We start from the raw sequence: 16,394 nt of genomic DNA, 5'->3' as shown, positions 1-16,394 counted from the left end.
CGTGGCGGAACGGGGACCTTTATAGTACAGGAAATCTATGGAAAACACAGGATCAAACTAATTGCAAAAAAACCAAACTCAGCTGATTTTGTATCTTCAATATATCCTGAATAACAACAAAAGTTGCCTGGAATTGTCTGAGGGGAAAGTTTAGAAAATGGCCTGTACAGTATGGCCACCATTGACATGCAAGATAAGGCAAATATTTTCTAGATTTCCTTTTGCTTTAAATAGCATGTGACATGTCAAACTAGGGGGTTTTCATGATTCTGAATCCATTCCAAGCATTGGTTTTGCACAAAAAAACTCCTTGGGCTAATAACGGCCATAGCCGTCATCACAAATGTGATGAGGTCAGCACAAATGTGATGAGGTCAGCACATTTGGGCACATTTGGGCAAGTGGCTATGGTCAAATTTAGCCCAATGAGTGTTTTTATGCAAAACTAATGCTTGGAATGGATTCAGCATCATGAAAACCCCCTAGTTTGATATGTCACATGCTACTAAAAGCAAAAGGAAGTCTAGAAAATATTTGCCTTCTATAGGATGTCAATGGTGGCCATACTGTACAGGCCATTTTCAACACTTTCCCCTCAGACACTGAGTTTGTTTCTTTTGCAATTAGTTTGAGGTCAAATTACATTATTACTGGGCTATTTAGGGCAGATTCACACTATGGTCCCGGGTGCGCACTCGGGACCACTTGACGATTTGACGACCAAGTGAGCTGCAGTATTTTAATCAGAGCCTTAAAGGGACACTTCACCCTTTTTTGCAAAAAAAAAATATATTAATGACGTTTAGACGATTTAGAACACTTTCTTGGGGGTCTTTATGTGTGTAATTTGTGGTTTTAGATATTTTAGATTTTAGTAGTGAGCCCAGTGTCTCTGATCTGATGTCATGGACACTGGGCTCACTTACTTCCTGGACTACAATTCCCATAATGCTTTTGTGCACTGCTCCTCCTTGTGGATAGGGGGAGGGCTGTCTTACTGGGACAACATGTAGTCCAGGAAGTTAGTGAGCCCAGTGTCGATTACATCAGAGACACTGGGCTCACTGCTAAAATCCAAAATATCTAAAACCACATATTACACACAAAGACCCCAGGAAAGTGTTCTAAAAGGGTGAAGTTTCCCTTTAACCCATTTTGGGAGGGAACCCCTGTTGGTGTTAGCATTATGTTATGCTTTAGCTATTGAAAAATAGCAGATCTACAAGCTCGAGCTTGTAGGTCTGCTATTTTTGAAAAATCGAAGAACGACCGACATAGAAACATAGCTTTTTCAGAAAACTGTCAGGATTTAGAAGACATTTTTAGAATCTGATCTCAGGTCAAAATGGGTTAAGTGTGCATGCCGGGTAGGCCAGTAAGGAGAGAGTTACAATAGTGAAGTTTTGATATGACATGATATCTGGATACCAGCCAACGTTTAGGGTTCTGAGCCAATTCATTTCCAGTGGAAACACTGGAAGTCCAGCCAACGTTTAGGGTTCTGAGCCAATTCATTTCCAGTGGAAACACTGGAAGTGGTTCAATATTTGCGAACGCAGTGAGCACTAACTATGAGACCTAGCAGAACATGTCTGTGTGTGTGTCTGTGTGTCACACTGTAACACCACCCGCCCGCCACCAGAAAGCGCAGCTGTATCGCACACAAAAAAAAACACACACACACACACACACACACACACACACACACACACACACACACACACACACACACACACACACACACACACACAAACTTAACTTTAAAAAAAAGTAATACAAAAAAGGGAGAACTTAAAAAAACCCTTAAAGTACGTAATTTATTCTAATTGTTGTTATTGCAATTTACGAGCTGCGTTCGCTTCCCGCGTTCGCGCGTCTTACTTGTAGTCAGGGAAAACGAACCAAACTGGTTCAACACCAGGTGGAAAAGGAGCTCCAGAATACCCGCCAGTTAAATCTGTCACCAGGCGGTATCAGGAGACTGAGATCTCTGGCTGTCTGTCAACATGAGACTATGACACTATGACCTATCACATTGCTTTTTATGTTAATATACGGTATGAGGTCACTACACACACACACACACACACACACACACACACACACTGCAGTTCCTAGCCTGCTCCTTCTATGACATCACTGACTACACTATGACCTATCACATTGCTTTTTATGTTAACCCATTTTGACCTGAGATCAGATTCTAAAAATGTCTTCTACATCCTGACAGTTTTCTGAAAAAGCTATGTTTCTATGTCGGTCGTTCTTCGATTTTTCAAAAATAGAAGACCTACAAGCTCGTAGCGCGCCACTCGGTGGCGCGCTATGAGCTTGTAGATCTGCTATTTTTCAATAGCTAAAGCACAACATAATGCTAACACCAAAAGGGGTTCCCGTATGAGGTCACTACACACACATACACTGCAGATCCTAGCCTGCTCCTTCTATGAGGTCACTGACTACTACGCTACCAGCTCTGCTGTTATGTCACTATAGAGAACATATCCTGCCCTCGTATCTGTGATGTCACAAAGAGTTCTTTTTTGAGAAAGGGCAACAAGCGGTTCTCTCTCTGATCTGGAGTCTGTTTGTGTTGGATCAGATGTGTCTTATTACACACATGCGAGCGAGTGAGCGAGTGTGCCCGGACTCACTGTGTGTGTGTGTATGCATTTGCTATCCCAGCTGTATGAGCTATTATTAAATGTTATGCTGTAATCCATAAACTGTATTTATTATATCATTGATTTGAACTTCATGTCCAGTGGGGTACTAAAAGCACCATGTGTCTTCTTTTCTATCCATTATGTCCACTCTTGTTTGAGTATGGACTTTTTTTTGACATTTATTTACTTAATTAATTGTATGTTGATTTCCTTATGTATTATGGCATGACTTATATATTATTCCCTGTATTATTGTAATTGGTGACTTTCAATAATATACTAGGAATGTTCTACAGAAGTACTGCACCTTTAAGTCACATGACTGGGTTCTTCACAGCTGCTATCTGATGAATGATTGGTTGTCTAAACCTACTGTTGTGTATTTAATGAATGTCGGCCTATTCTCAAACTATGCCTGAAGAAGGCTGAAAGGCCGAAACGTTGCTATATGACTCTTTAAAATAAAGTTCTTGAACCAGCAAGTGGCGGTGTGCGGGTCTCTCCTCCTTCCTCATAAACGTTTGCTATCCCAGCTGTAGCAATGGGGGGGGATGGTGGTGCTTATACTGCTTATACGTCATTTGAAACAGTACCTGGAAAGTGTGTGTGTGCGTGCGCGTGCGGGCGTGCGTGTGTGTGTGATTATTATGACTGTGCGGTCGCTGTGAAAACCTACACTCGAATGTTCCTTTTTTTAGACAGACTCTTTCTTTCTCTCTAGCTCACACTGACCCACTCTTTCTTTTTCTCTTTCTTTATTACTGCCTCCACTCTCTCCATCTTTTCTCCTCGTCCCCCCTTTTGAGTGAAATAGAGGGGGAGGTCCCGCTCTATTTCACTCTCTCCCCTATCATATTCTCTGTCTCTGTCTCTCTCTCTGTCTCTGTCTCTCTCTCTCTCTCTCTCTCTCTCTCTCTCTCGGTCGATCGAGGACATACTTTCCATACCTCTTCTGTCCCGTCTTTCCATACCCTAATCCCTGCTCTGCATCACAGCGTGTGTGCGTGCGTGCGTGCGTGCGTGCGTGCGTGCGTACGTGCGTGCGTGCGTGCGTGCACGTGCGCGAGAGAGATTGAGAGTTTTACTGCCAACTCTCTCTTTTCATCACTTGTAAATCCCCCGGCCGCAGTTTGAAAGCTGGTGACACTTGAGATACTAATAGTTGAAAGTCGTTACCGTCAGCTTGCTGCATTGGCTCACCTTTCCACCGATGGCGTAATAATAGTAAAATAGTCATTTTATATTACATTATCCCATTTTGACTCTAAAAATGTCTACATCCTGACAGTTTTCTGTAAAAGCTATGTTTCTATGTCAGTCGTTTTTTTTGATTTTTCAAAAATAGCAGATCTACAAGCTCGTAGCGCGCCACTCGGTGGCGCGCTACGAGCTTGTAGATCTGCTATTTTTCAATAGCTAAAGCATAACATAATGCTAACACCAAAAGGGGTTCCCGCCCAAAATGGGTTATATGCAGTAACAGTACGTATATATAATTTGACTACTGGTGGTGGTCCTGGGGTCTTATCGAATGTGTGGGTCTATAGATTTATCGCACGTGGCTTCTGCTTTTTTGATAATAGCTGATCAACTTGTATCTGTTAAGGTCAGAATGCGTTGCATTGCATCGGGGCGGGGCGGCGGTGGCGGTGGCGGTGGCTCAGGGGTAGAGTGCCTGGATGGGAACCGCAAGGTTGCCAGTTCGAACCCGGGCTCCCCAGAGTTACTGTCGAAGTGTCCTTGAGCAAGACACTGAACCCCTAATTGCTCCCGATGTGCTAGTTGGTGCCTTGCATGGGGTTTCCGCTGCCATCGGTGTATGAATGGGTGAATGTAATGTACAATCTATGTAAAGCGCCTTGGATAAAGGCGCTATATAAATGCACCATTTACCATTTACCATTTACCACATTGTGAGATTTGACTGTTTTTGAAAAAAAATGTCCATACATTAACGTCATGACCAAAATATGGACGCCAGGGTGAAAGTGGCGAATGAGAAGTGTTCTGCCAACCTGGTGGCTTTAACCCATTTTGGGTGGGAACCCCTTTTGGTGTTGGCATTATGTTATGCTTTAGCTATTGAAAAATAGCAGATCTACAAGCTCATAGCACGCCGAGTGGCGCGCTACGAGCTTGTAGGTCTGCTATTTTTAAAAAATCGTGAAAATGCTTTCGTGGAAATCTTTGAATATATATTCTTTCAGAAGAAGATTTTTTTTATTTCGACGTCAGGCCAAGACATAAATATAAACTGTAACCGTAAACTGCTCTCATTGTGACGCTCTGATGCAGAATAGATGAACATTTCCATGTCATTCTGTAATGTCTAAAACAGATTCTCTTTTCTCTCTCTCCTCTCTCCTCTCTCTCTCTCCTCTCTCTCTCCTCTCTCTCTCTCCTCTCTCTTCCTCTCTCTCCTCTCTCTCCTCTCTCTCTCTCTCTCATCTTCTCTCTCTCTCTCTCTCTCTCTCTCTCTCTCTCTCTCTCTCTCATGGTGACCCATGGTCTCTCTCTCTCTCTCTCTCTCTCTCTCTCTCTCTCTCTCTCTCTCCTCTCTCTCCTCTCTCTCTCTCTCTCTCTCTCTCTCTCTCAGAAAGGAAAGAAGCCTATCCTGATCTTGCGAACGGCAGCTCTCCGTCCGCGTTCACTCCATCCTGGGTAATTATTACACCTCCTCCTTATTTTTCCCCTTTAAATCCCCTCCATCCCTCCGTTTCCATCCCTCCTTTTTCCATCTCTCCATCTCTATCTCCCAGAGGAGTGATGAGTCAGGGGAAAAAAGCCATGAGCAAAGAATTTCCTTCCCTGCTTTCTTATTTTCTTATTTTCTTTCTTATTTTCTTTCGTTCGTTCTTTCTTTCTTTCTTTCTTTCTTTCTTTCTTTCTTTCTTTCTTTCTTTCTTTCTTTCTTTCTTTCTTTTCTTTCTTTCTTTCTTTCTTTCTTTCTTTCTTTCTCTCTCTTTCGTCGTCTGTGTTTCTTCATCTGTCTGAGACCTAATAATTAGTCCATCAGTTCTGTGAGAGTCCGCCTGACATCATCACTTCTTCTGCCTCGTCTCCTCCGAGTGCATTTATATTGTTCGATTCCGCTCAGCTCAAGGCCGGATCGTCCTGCATGACCACTTACCTACACATAAGTGGTGTTTATTCATATTTTGGGGGCACTCAGCGTGCTTTTTAACCACTTAAAAAACCCAACATGCCTATTCTGGGGGGGCCAAAAAAGAGAGAAACATTTTGAGCTTGTAGATCGGTTATTTTTGATTTTGTGCAGACGAGGAAAGGGTGAAGTTGAAACTCTAGACTAGAATGTGTTTGAGTGGCGCTAGCCCCACCTATGCCCAGCTTTGTGTGTGTGTGTGTGTGTGTGTGTGTGTGTGTGTGTGTGTGTGTGTGTGTGTGTGTGTGTGTGTGTGTGTGTGTGTGTGTGTGTGTGTGTGTGTGTGTGTGTGTGTGTGTGTGTGTGTGTGTGTGTGTGTGTGTGTGTGTGTGTGTGTGTGTGTGTGTGTGTGTGTGTGTGTGTGTGTGTGTGTGTGTGTGTACCCCATAGCGATGATTTGATTGGCTAAGCACGGAATGTGAGGACAGAAAAAGTGAGGACGCCAAAAGTGATTGGCCGGAATGTGATGATGTATCATGATAAGAGCGCCCCTCACATATCACACACAAGTGTGATATGTGAAATGAACATTGAACACCCTCCAGCCAATCAGTCAACTATAGAATAGAATACGTTTATCATCAATTAGCATATAATATAACTAATTACGGTATGTTTTTTTTATCACACTGCATGGTGATTATTACAGTTCCATCACATCCCATAATAATATGGACAGTTATTACATCATGATACTCTAGTTTAAATGTTTACAGTGTACAGTATGTGGTCTCGTAAACCGTAGTGATGCTGTGGTGGTGAAGACTCGGCAGTTATAATTAGTCGGTTGTGTGATGTGGGTTTTGTGTTTCTCTGTAGCTTCTCACTCGTCCAGACATGTCCCCTTTCTTTCTGCAGGAGCCTGCAGACTACTGTCATATACAAACTAATCCATAATGGTGATAAGATCTGTCCTTTTCTGCAGGAGCCTGCAGACTCTGTCATATACAAACTAATCCATGATGGTGAAAAGATCTGTCCTGTCTCACAAAATGTATTGTTGCTATTACCAAGCATTTCTGCGTATGTCGTATTCAATATGAATTCTAATGCCTGGTCGAGGTGTGACTCGTGAATCTTCTTATGGGCTAAACATCCATATCATCACATTATGGGAGGCATACTAGAATCCGACGGAGCATTAGTTCGACATGCGTCCGCACCTCGGACTAGCACTAGCCTGCTCCCGTGCTTGCGGTTTTGGTTAGGTTAGGGTTTGAGGTGGGTTGTCGTTTTTCGGACCAATGACTAGTCGGACCAAACACATGCACCCGCACATTATGACCTTTGCATCACACTGGAGGAAGTAACAGAGAGATAATGAGTTTGCTTAACCCATGTAGACCTGGGAACGATTCTACAAATGTCAGTGGTTCTCAAACATTTTCATGTCAAGGACCCCCAAGCTTATATGTAATTGGCCGCCGACCCCAGAAGGGACCTCCCCCCAGAAGCAAAGATTTGAGTTAAAAACTTTGGCTCTGAAAGAATATATATTCAAAGATTTGTGCCACATTTTCACGATTTTTCAAAAATAGCAGACCTACAGGCTCGTAGCGCGGCACTCGGTGCTTGTAGATCTGCTATTTTTCAAGAGCTAAAGTATAACATAATGCTTAAAACACCAAAAGGGGTTCCTGCCCCAAATAATTTCCCACTATTTTGAAAAAAAAAAAAAAAAATCTATATCACACTTTATAATTCGACAGCAGTAGATTTGCGACATTCTGCATGATGTCAGAGGATGTGAGTCGGTATTAACAGCAACATGTTCATGAGTTTCCTTGGAATTACACTTGGATTGGGCTGTTTTTTACCGGCCATTGTTTTAGGAGTATATTATCAGCTACTAGGGGTGTGACTACACACTGTTTTTGGTTTTGAAGAAAGCAAAAATGTCTTTGTTGTTTTATTATAAACTTTTGTGAATTGTAATCAACAGTTCAGTATCATGAGCTTTTGGTATAACATTTTAAATATATCATAAAAAGGAGCCCAGAGGCGCCGGTGAAGAAATGACAGTTACCGTGTGGGGATCCCCGGGGGTCCCCGGAACATCCATACCCCCAGGAACGCACCCAGGGGGCCGAAATGGTTGAGAAATGACAGTTACCGTGTGGGGGGTCCCCAGGGGGTCCCTCTACTCTACTGTACTGTCACTGTACTGTACTGTCACACCCAAAATCATCATATATACAGTTGGTGTGTGCGTGTGTGTGTTAGGCTGCGCAACAGTTCCACTTGTGGTGAAAACCAACTAAACGCAATTTTCAGTCTCGGACGGACAGACAGACCCAGGCAGCCAGCCAGGGACCCAGAGACACACAAAGCTCCGTAAAGGAGTGGTTGCACCACTCAAAACTTAAGTTCTGACAAAGCAAAATAGTGAACCTGTTGTGTTGATCACAAACGGAAATCAAAAGTCTACTTCAACTTTCTAGCTGTTGAGTGCAGCTCACTTCTGAGTCAGCTATTGTTTTAAAATTTATTTATTTTGAAATAGAGACAGTATAGCCAAATATTTTTGCCCCTTTTTTTTTTTCTTCCAATTTATTCATTATGCCAATACAATGTGTGCCTCACCCCACATTTCTGGATTGCGACTGCTATTATACCCTAGTCCAGGGGATCAAACGTTTTTGGCTGGGGACCCCCGGAAATGCTTTGGCCATGTCTCGTGACCGCGACGGAGGTGCGCCGTCTCTAGCGAACTTGAGCCACGAGAGACGCCACCGCAAGTTGCCATGTCGAACGTTGCAAACTCGTTCATTCTAGGGGCGACTCAGCCCCTGCGTTCGAGTTGAAACCCGACAGGCACAGAATAGTAAATTATTCGCAACATTTTGCACAGATGTTGCCCAGGGCATGCTCTAATGATTCAGCTAGGGCGCCGGAGCCACAGCGGCCAAATCCAATATGGCCACCATTAACAACCTATACAAGGCAAACATTTCTACATGTCATTATGCTTTAGTAGCATGTGACGTGTCAAACTAGGCGCTTTTCATGATTCTGAATCCATTCCAAGCATCAGCTTTGCACGAGAAACACTCCTTGGGCTAAATTCGGCCATAGCCACTTGCCCAAATGTGCAAAACGAATGCTTGGAATGGATTCACAATCATGAAAACCCCCTAGTTTGACACATCACATGCTACTTAAAGCATAAGGAAATTTAGAGAATTTAGCCTTTTTATATAGGTTGTTAATGGTGGCCATATGGATTTGGCCGCTGTGGCGACTCCGAAGGTCGCCGGCTCGGGCACCCCTAGCTAAATAATTAGAGCATCTGTGCACATTTCTTGCGCTTTTAGACGAATTATCGTGAAATATCCCTTAAGGTCCTCCACTATAAGAAGAGCTGCAACAAGAAAAGATCTCTCTCCCCCCGTTCGTCTGGCTTCCCTCCCCCACACATAGCCATAATTATAGCGCTCAGACAAACCGGTTGGACCGTAGTGTGGATAGGAAGAACCCCTAGACTCTGGGTATATAGTTCACCCCCTGCTCTACCCTCTCTCTTACGTCTCATATCTCCATCATAAGATGGGACACATGGTCACTGTGTTGCATGAGAAATGAGACACGGTGTTTTACCCCAGAGGTCACTCGGGTCAGGCTTGTTCTTTGGTTCGTTTGTTTGTATTAAACCATTTAGGCCTGACGTCGCAATAAAAAAAAAAGTCTTCTGAAAGATGCATTTTTAAGATTTTTCAAAAATAGCAGACCTACAAGCTCATAGCGCGCCACTCGGTGGCGCGCTATGAGCTTGTAGATCTGCTATTTTTCAATAGCTAAAGTATAACACAATGCTTAGTTAAAACACCAAAAGGGGTTCCCGGCTCCCGCACAAAATGGGTTAAAGCTGCAGCTGTTTTGCCGTGTTACGGAGAATGGAGGGTCATCATCTCTGTCGGTGGCTTCGATGACTCAGAATAGTGACCAGAGGCAGAACACATGAGTCATTTCTTGTCCTCATTTTTCCTCTGTGCGTATGAGTCTATGAGACGCATATAGATGTGTGTATGAGAGACAGACAGCTGTGTGTATGAGAGACTAATGAATAATGATGCATCTTTTTCAAATACTGCTGCAAGGTTAATATTAACGGGACCATAGTACAAAGCATATAGAGCACCGAAGTCCTGACGTCACTGTCAGTAGAGGGCGCCAGTCCACAGGTTCATGTACTTTTTATTTGCATTGTAATCTCCATAGGGGGATGAAAAATAAACCGATCACCCCGGCCTTTTCACTCGTATGGATATGAAGCATCGACTGAAGGTGGAAATGTACAAATATACCCAAAGAGTAACAAAATAAGCGTTAGAAACGAGTCAAACAACCCAGAGACTACATTTCCGGGTAGGCGGGTGGCTGCATCTGCCCGTCGCACAACAGAAACTGAATGTCAATTACGTTTATTTTTATTTTTATTTTATTGATATTTAATGTCACCACCAGCTGAGCTTACGTCAACGAGGAATCTCAGTGCAAATAAAAAAATACATGAACCTGTGTATTGGTGCCCTCTACTGAAAGTGACGTCAGACTTCGGTGCTCTATTTGAAAACAAAGTTAACTACGGTAAGATTACGGAACGACTGAGTACCATATGAGAGACATACAGTGCTCTGCATGAGAGACATACAGCTGTGTATGTTGTTAGACATACTGTACACCTACTGTATGTATGAGTGGTGGGACAGATGCTCATGAGAGAGATGCACTCTGTGCATAGAAAAGCACTATAAAAATGCAATCCATTGTTATTTTTGAGGGACCGACAACTATATGCATAATATGAGAGAGATAGACGGGAAGTTTTAGCTGCCATTCTTGCATTTGTTGTTCTGTGTTTTGAAATTGGATGGAGAGAGAGAGGGAGAGAGAGAGCATAATTTTATACTCCTAACCCGAACAGCCTGGGTTAGACTTGGCGTTAGTGTGTGTGAGGTTATTATGATGGCTTTATGTGGACGACACATTTGACTAAAGTAAAATATGTGATTCAGCACATGAGTTCCTGGCATCGCTCCCTCGTCTCTGTGGAGATTGTCTACCTTCCTCTTCCTGTCGGAGTTTCCCAAGTTAAACAGGCAGGGTCATTATTAGGCCCTTATTATTACTCCTTGTGAGTAATAATTACTCCTTGTGAGTAATAATAGTACTGCGATCGGCTGGGTATGTATGTCTGTGTACTCCACCGGCCAATAAGGGACCACCATTCTTGGTGACGTAACTAAGGTACGTTTCCAGGTTGGTATAAGGTCAATAACGGGTCTAAAGGATTTAGAACATCAGTTGTATTAGACATTAGTTAGTAGCACCGAACGCAGTGTTTTTCTCCTCTATATGCTGTTGAAAAAGTATATCAATCATACTGGGACAATTTGACAGCATTATTCCCTTTTTTTAAAAGATATTTTTGGGGCTTTTTCCGCCTTTTATTGATAGGTTGAAAGTAATCTGACAGGAAATGGGGAGAGAGATGGAGGGGGAACAAGACGCGTGGTAAATGCCATTGGGAGTCGAACCTGCGGCACGCCGTCACGTCAGGCTGGCTCAGCAGCCTAGGAGGTGCTCAGAGACGCTTTGAGCTAACCGTCCGGGCCTATTATGCGTTATTCCCAGGTGTTGTCAGAGGATGTGAGTCAATATGAACATGAACATATTCGGCTGTTAACTGGGAATTGTTTTGGGGGAATTCTATCAGGTATACACGCGGAAATGTTTCAATTGTGTTTCTGCAGAAATGTGATGTTTGGAAGGACTCTGTATCCCAGTTAACTAAACCTACCGTACTTTACAGTATATTTATCATTGCCCAGGGGTCTGTAATTGGTCCCCTCCTGTTTTCTTTTAATATTGCGACATAATGTGATCTTAAATCTGCTATTTTTGCCTGTTATTCCTCGCCTGTTATTATTAATGCCACCCCTTTAACCCATTTAGGCCTGACGTCGACATTTCAAAAAAAGTCTTCTAAATTCTGACAGTTTTCTGAAATACCTCATGTTTCTGTATGAGTGGTGCTCAATATTTCATGTCAAGGACCCCAAAGATTATATGTAATTGGCCGCCGACCCCCATCTGAAAATGTGGGGGTTGTTACAGGAACTCAGAAGATTTGAGTTGAAAACATTCGATGGCAATTGGATGATTTGAGGCATTCCAAAAACCCTGTTAATTTGGGAAAAGTGAAGAATCTCATTAATTCCCTGCATTATGCCAATGGTCAATTGATTGGTCAACCCACTGAGGAGAAAATAATATATATTGCCATGGGTGTGGTGGGTCAGCAATACTCTGCTGACAAAGTTCGACTAATGACAGCCATATCTAACCAGCAAACAAATATTAGGCCTCTTCATCGGATTATGAACAGTGGGCTCCCTGGGCACGGACACCTAAAATATTACAATGTGAGACATACATTCAGCTGCATTTCAACAGGGTTTACCGCACCCATACACACAATTAATGGCACCAGCATACTAAGACGTCCATTCACTTGCATCTCGACAGGATTTACACAGTGCACATACAGTACACACAATTAATGCCAACAGCATACTAAAGACATACATTCACCTGCAAACTCGACAGGATTTTCAGCACACGTTACGTTACATACACACAATTAATGCCAACAGCATACTCATGCTGCATTTACACTGCTGGCAAAAGTACAAAAGATGCAAAGCTACAGAGCGACGCATGCATTATTGTGTTGCTTTGTATCTTCATGTTATTGGCTTCCAGGGACGCAGCTTGACCATTTGGTTGGCCCTACGCATTTCGTGCAGACGAAATTAAAGCCTGGGTATCGAGGCTACCCTACGCATTTTGTTGCGTCCCTCGGCGTGTTGCCCTACGCGCAGTGCGTATCGTGGCCCAGTGGCGGTTGCCTGTTGCCTTCCATTGAAAATGAACGGTGAATTGTAGATTTGTAGCTAGCCAGTGTGAATGCAGCATGCATACTGTGCTACATACACTTGCTTCTCAACAGGATTAACCCATTCTGGACTGAGGTCGATTAAAAAAAAAAAGGCTTCTAAATCCTAACATTTTTCTGAAAACCCCATGTTTCTATGTCCGTGGTCCTCAACCTTTTTCATGTCAAGGACCCCCAGAATTATCTCTATTGGGCCACGGACCCCCATCTCAAAATATGTAGTTCCAGGGACCCCCCCAGAAGCCAATATTTTAGTTAAAAATGTTCGCTCTGAAATATATATTCAAAGATTTGCGCCACATTTTCACGACTTTTCAAAAATAGCAGACCTACAAGCTCGTAGCGCGCCACTCGGTGGCGCGCTATGAGCTTGTAGATCTGCTATTTTTCAATAGCTAAAGCAGAACAGAATGCTTAAAACACCAAAATGGGTTTCCGCCCCAAAATGGGTTTTAAGATCATTACAGAAGAAACAAACGTGACGTTATACCTTTATCCTGCCAGCTGACGTTGCGTCGAGGTTTGTCACTCGTGTCCTGCTCCTTGGCATCTGACCCTCTCCTCTGTGCAAGACGAGAAATAACATAGTCAGAATAAAATAATATAGGATGCAATGCCACTACTATCCTAAGTAAGCAGTATCCTAAGCTTGTAGATCTGCTATTTTTCAATAGCTAAAGCAGAACAGAATGCTTGAAACACTAAGAGGGGTTCCCGCCCAGAATGGGTTAACGGCACAGAAACACAGGAAAGGACACTCGAAGCAACACTATACCCTAGCCCCCTTTCTGAAACCAGCTCCTCGCCACTCGCTCTACACACTTGCCCTCGATATGTGCGTTCACGCGAGGCTGCGCCATATTAAGTGTCGTCCGAAACCAAGCAGCCTTGAGTGGAAGTGGCTTATAAAGCCCTCAAGAGCGAGTCTATGCCGATCTAGTCTCGATTGCCTTGTGCAGCCCTGCTCTCTGTCCGCATGGAAACCGCGACCTACAAATGTAAGAACCACCACAAATAAATGATAAATAAACTCCTCCTAAACAATCTTCATCTGATGCAGAATAGACAATGCTCCAACTGATGTTCACAAGGGCTCTTTATTTACCCCACCGTGAAAAAACTATAAATGAAACCACACAAACAAAACAACTTTTAACACAATGATTTATAAACACCATGGATGTATATGACATGTCATTTTTGACAGTCACGCTGTATTTCCTTTTTCCATATTAATGAAATCCACATGTCACACAAACATACACGATGCAATGCAATATAACTGTACAAACAAAATAACAGGTAACACAATTGCATGATGGTAACCATGGCAACGAATGGTGTCTGTTTCCTGTTTCTGCACAAGGAGGGCGAGTGTATTTCCAAACAGTTTTTTATACCCATGCACCCTAATCAAGGGAACTTGATTCAGCTGGAGGGGCACTTCCTGACGAGGGAACCTCCCGAGAGCACTTCAAGTCAAGGGACTGGTTTCAGAAAGGGCCTAGCAAGACTGCTATTACACTTCACTTACTTTACTGTTTACTGCATATGTCTGCAGATCTGTCAAAAGACAAAGTTATTATATTTGAGCCAACTCCAACTTTCTCTCGTTTTTTTCCTGTCTGTCACTCTCCCTCAAATCTTTCGGTGACTTAACGGGAACCCCTTTTGGTGTTAGCATTATGTTATGCTTTAGCTATTGAAAAATAGCCGATCTACAAGCTCATAGCGCGCCACCGAGTGGCGCGCTATGAGCTTGCAGGTCTGCTATTTTTGAAAAATCGAAGAACGACTGACATAGAAACATAGCTTTTTCAGAAAACTGTCAGGATGTAGAAGACATTTTTAGAATCTGATCTCAGGTCAAAATGGGTTAAAACCTGGAATTTTGGCCTCCCGTGTTTGGCTGGGAACCGGTAGTCATTTTGTTTTTCTTTTTTTACCAAGGCTACGTACTCGCTATCAATGATGACACATTCGGCTTAAGAAACATTGACGTAATAGTAGTAAGAAATGAGATGATTTCACTCAAAACATTGACAGAATGGCAGCATCATTCATGGGAAATAATGTGAAATGACGTTGTCTTGTTGTCTTACGGTTTTAATTACTCTTTCAATAGTTTATCATTTCAGCGACTGCATGCCTTGATATGATTTTGAGTCTACATAGTCCTCAGTTTTCTCAATTCCTCAATTTTAATCCTGGACAGTAAGAGAATGACCACTCCCTGATGGGGCAGAGTCAGAGACGGCCACAGCTATTGATGAAAAATATCTGCTTTTTCCTTCCTTATTTTTCTGTCATTTCTTAACTTTTGTTTACAGAAAATGCTCCATTTTCATTTGCATGCGCGCAGTTGTCGATCATGCACTGATTGACGTGTGTGTGTGTGTGTGTGTGTGTGTGTGTGTGTGTGTGTGTGTGTGTGTGTGTGTGTGTGTGTGTGTGTGTGTGTGTGTGTGTGTGTGTGTGTGTGTGTGTGTGTGTGTGTGTGTGTGTGTGTGTGTGTGTGTGTGACTGTGACTGTGACTGTGACTGTGACTGTGACTGTGTGTGTGTGAGAGAGTGCACGCGCAAAATCAATGGACATAAATGCACTACACATACACTGTAGTGTACTCACACTTACTGTAGAGATACGTACATAAATATGCAACAGAAAACGACAGACTGACACACACACAGGCACACAAACTGTCCGTCCTTTTAGGCTGCAATCCTTCTGTACGTGTGAAAGTGACCACGGGTCACATGACAGAGTTGTGTGTGCCAAAAATGACTGAAGGAGAACCCAGTGGAAACTGAATCACTTCCAACCACACGACCACAGCCAAGCGCAGCACAGACATTACCCCACACATCAAAACTTAAAGAATTATGAAATAATGTCAGTAAGTAGATGTATACAGTACATCAACTTATCGATAAAGAGGCATATTTCATTTAATTAAATAGTATAGGAGTATAGGAGCCCAGGCAGCATCAGTAGAGTGACATTACACCAAGCAGGTCACTTCAAAGGGTTAGTGAATGGAAGAGATGTGAGACCATGTTGTTCATCTTAACTCTGGTTTGCAGAATGGAAAAAACGGAAACTGACTGACTGCACTGATGGAAACGTTCATGGACATTGAATGGGTATATATGTCTGACCACTGTGTATTGTAAAGATTTGGTGTCATATCTTCGGTACAGAATTGATCAAAGACTTGCTAGTAATGTCACTGAATGTGCTTGTTAAGTTGTTATTGTTGCCGGTCTAATTCACACTACACACCAACCCGGATGATGTTTCACAAGCCAATGTTTATATAGATGACATTTTGAAGTAATGGTGGCTGTCTAACTGAATATGCTCCCTTGTTGTCTTTATACAGTGCTGGACATTAACAAGGACTTACTGTAGGTTAACCCATTTAGGCCTGACGTCGAAATTAAAAATAAAAATATATATATATTTTTTAAACCTCATGTTTCTATATCAGTGGTTCTCAATATTTTATGTCAAGGACCCCAGAAACTATATGTATTTGGCCGCCGACCCCCATCTGAAAATATGTAGTTCCAGGGACCTCCCCAGAAGCAAAGATTTGAGTTAAAA

General features: G+C 42.8%; 1 protein-coding gene across 1 annotated transcript in view; it reads left to right on the top strand.

Moving 5' to 3' along the window:
* Nucleotides 1–4,636: 4,636 nt before the first annotated feature.
* fhod1 (formin homology 2 domain containing 1) overlaps nucleotides 4,637–16,394 on the top strand; it is a gene marked incomplete at its 5' end in the record, with an annotated part of 77,256 nt that continues 65,498 nt past the window's right edge. Inside the window, 3 exon segments of the mRNA XM_079497418.1 lie at nucleotides 4,637–4,684; nucleotides 5,263–5,295; nucleotides 5,297–5,327. Of these exon segments, the coding sequence (XP_079353544.1) occupies nucleotides 4,637–4,684; nucleotides 5,263–5,295; nucleotides 5,297–5,327 (112 nt within the window).

The sequence above is a fragment of the Electrona antarctica genome (assembly GCF_951216825.1).
Source record: "Electrona antarctica genome assembly, chromosome: 3".
NCBI lineage: Eukaryota > Metazoa > Chordata > Actinopteri > Myctophiformes > Myctophidae > Electrona > Electrona antarctica.
This window is presented reverse-complemented; position numbering and strand designations above follow the sequence as displayed.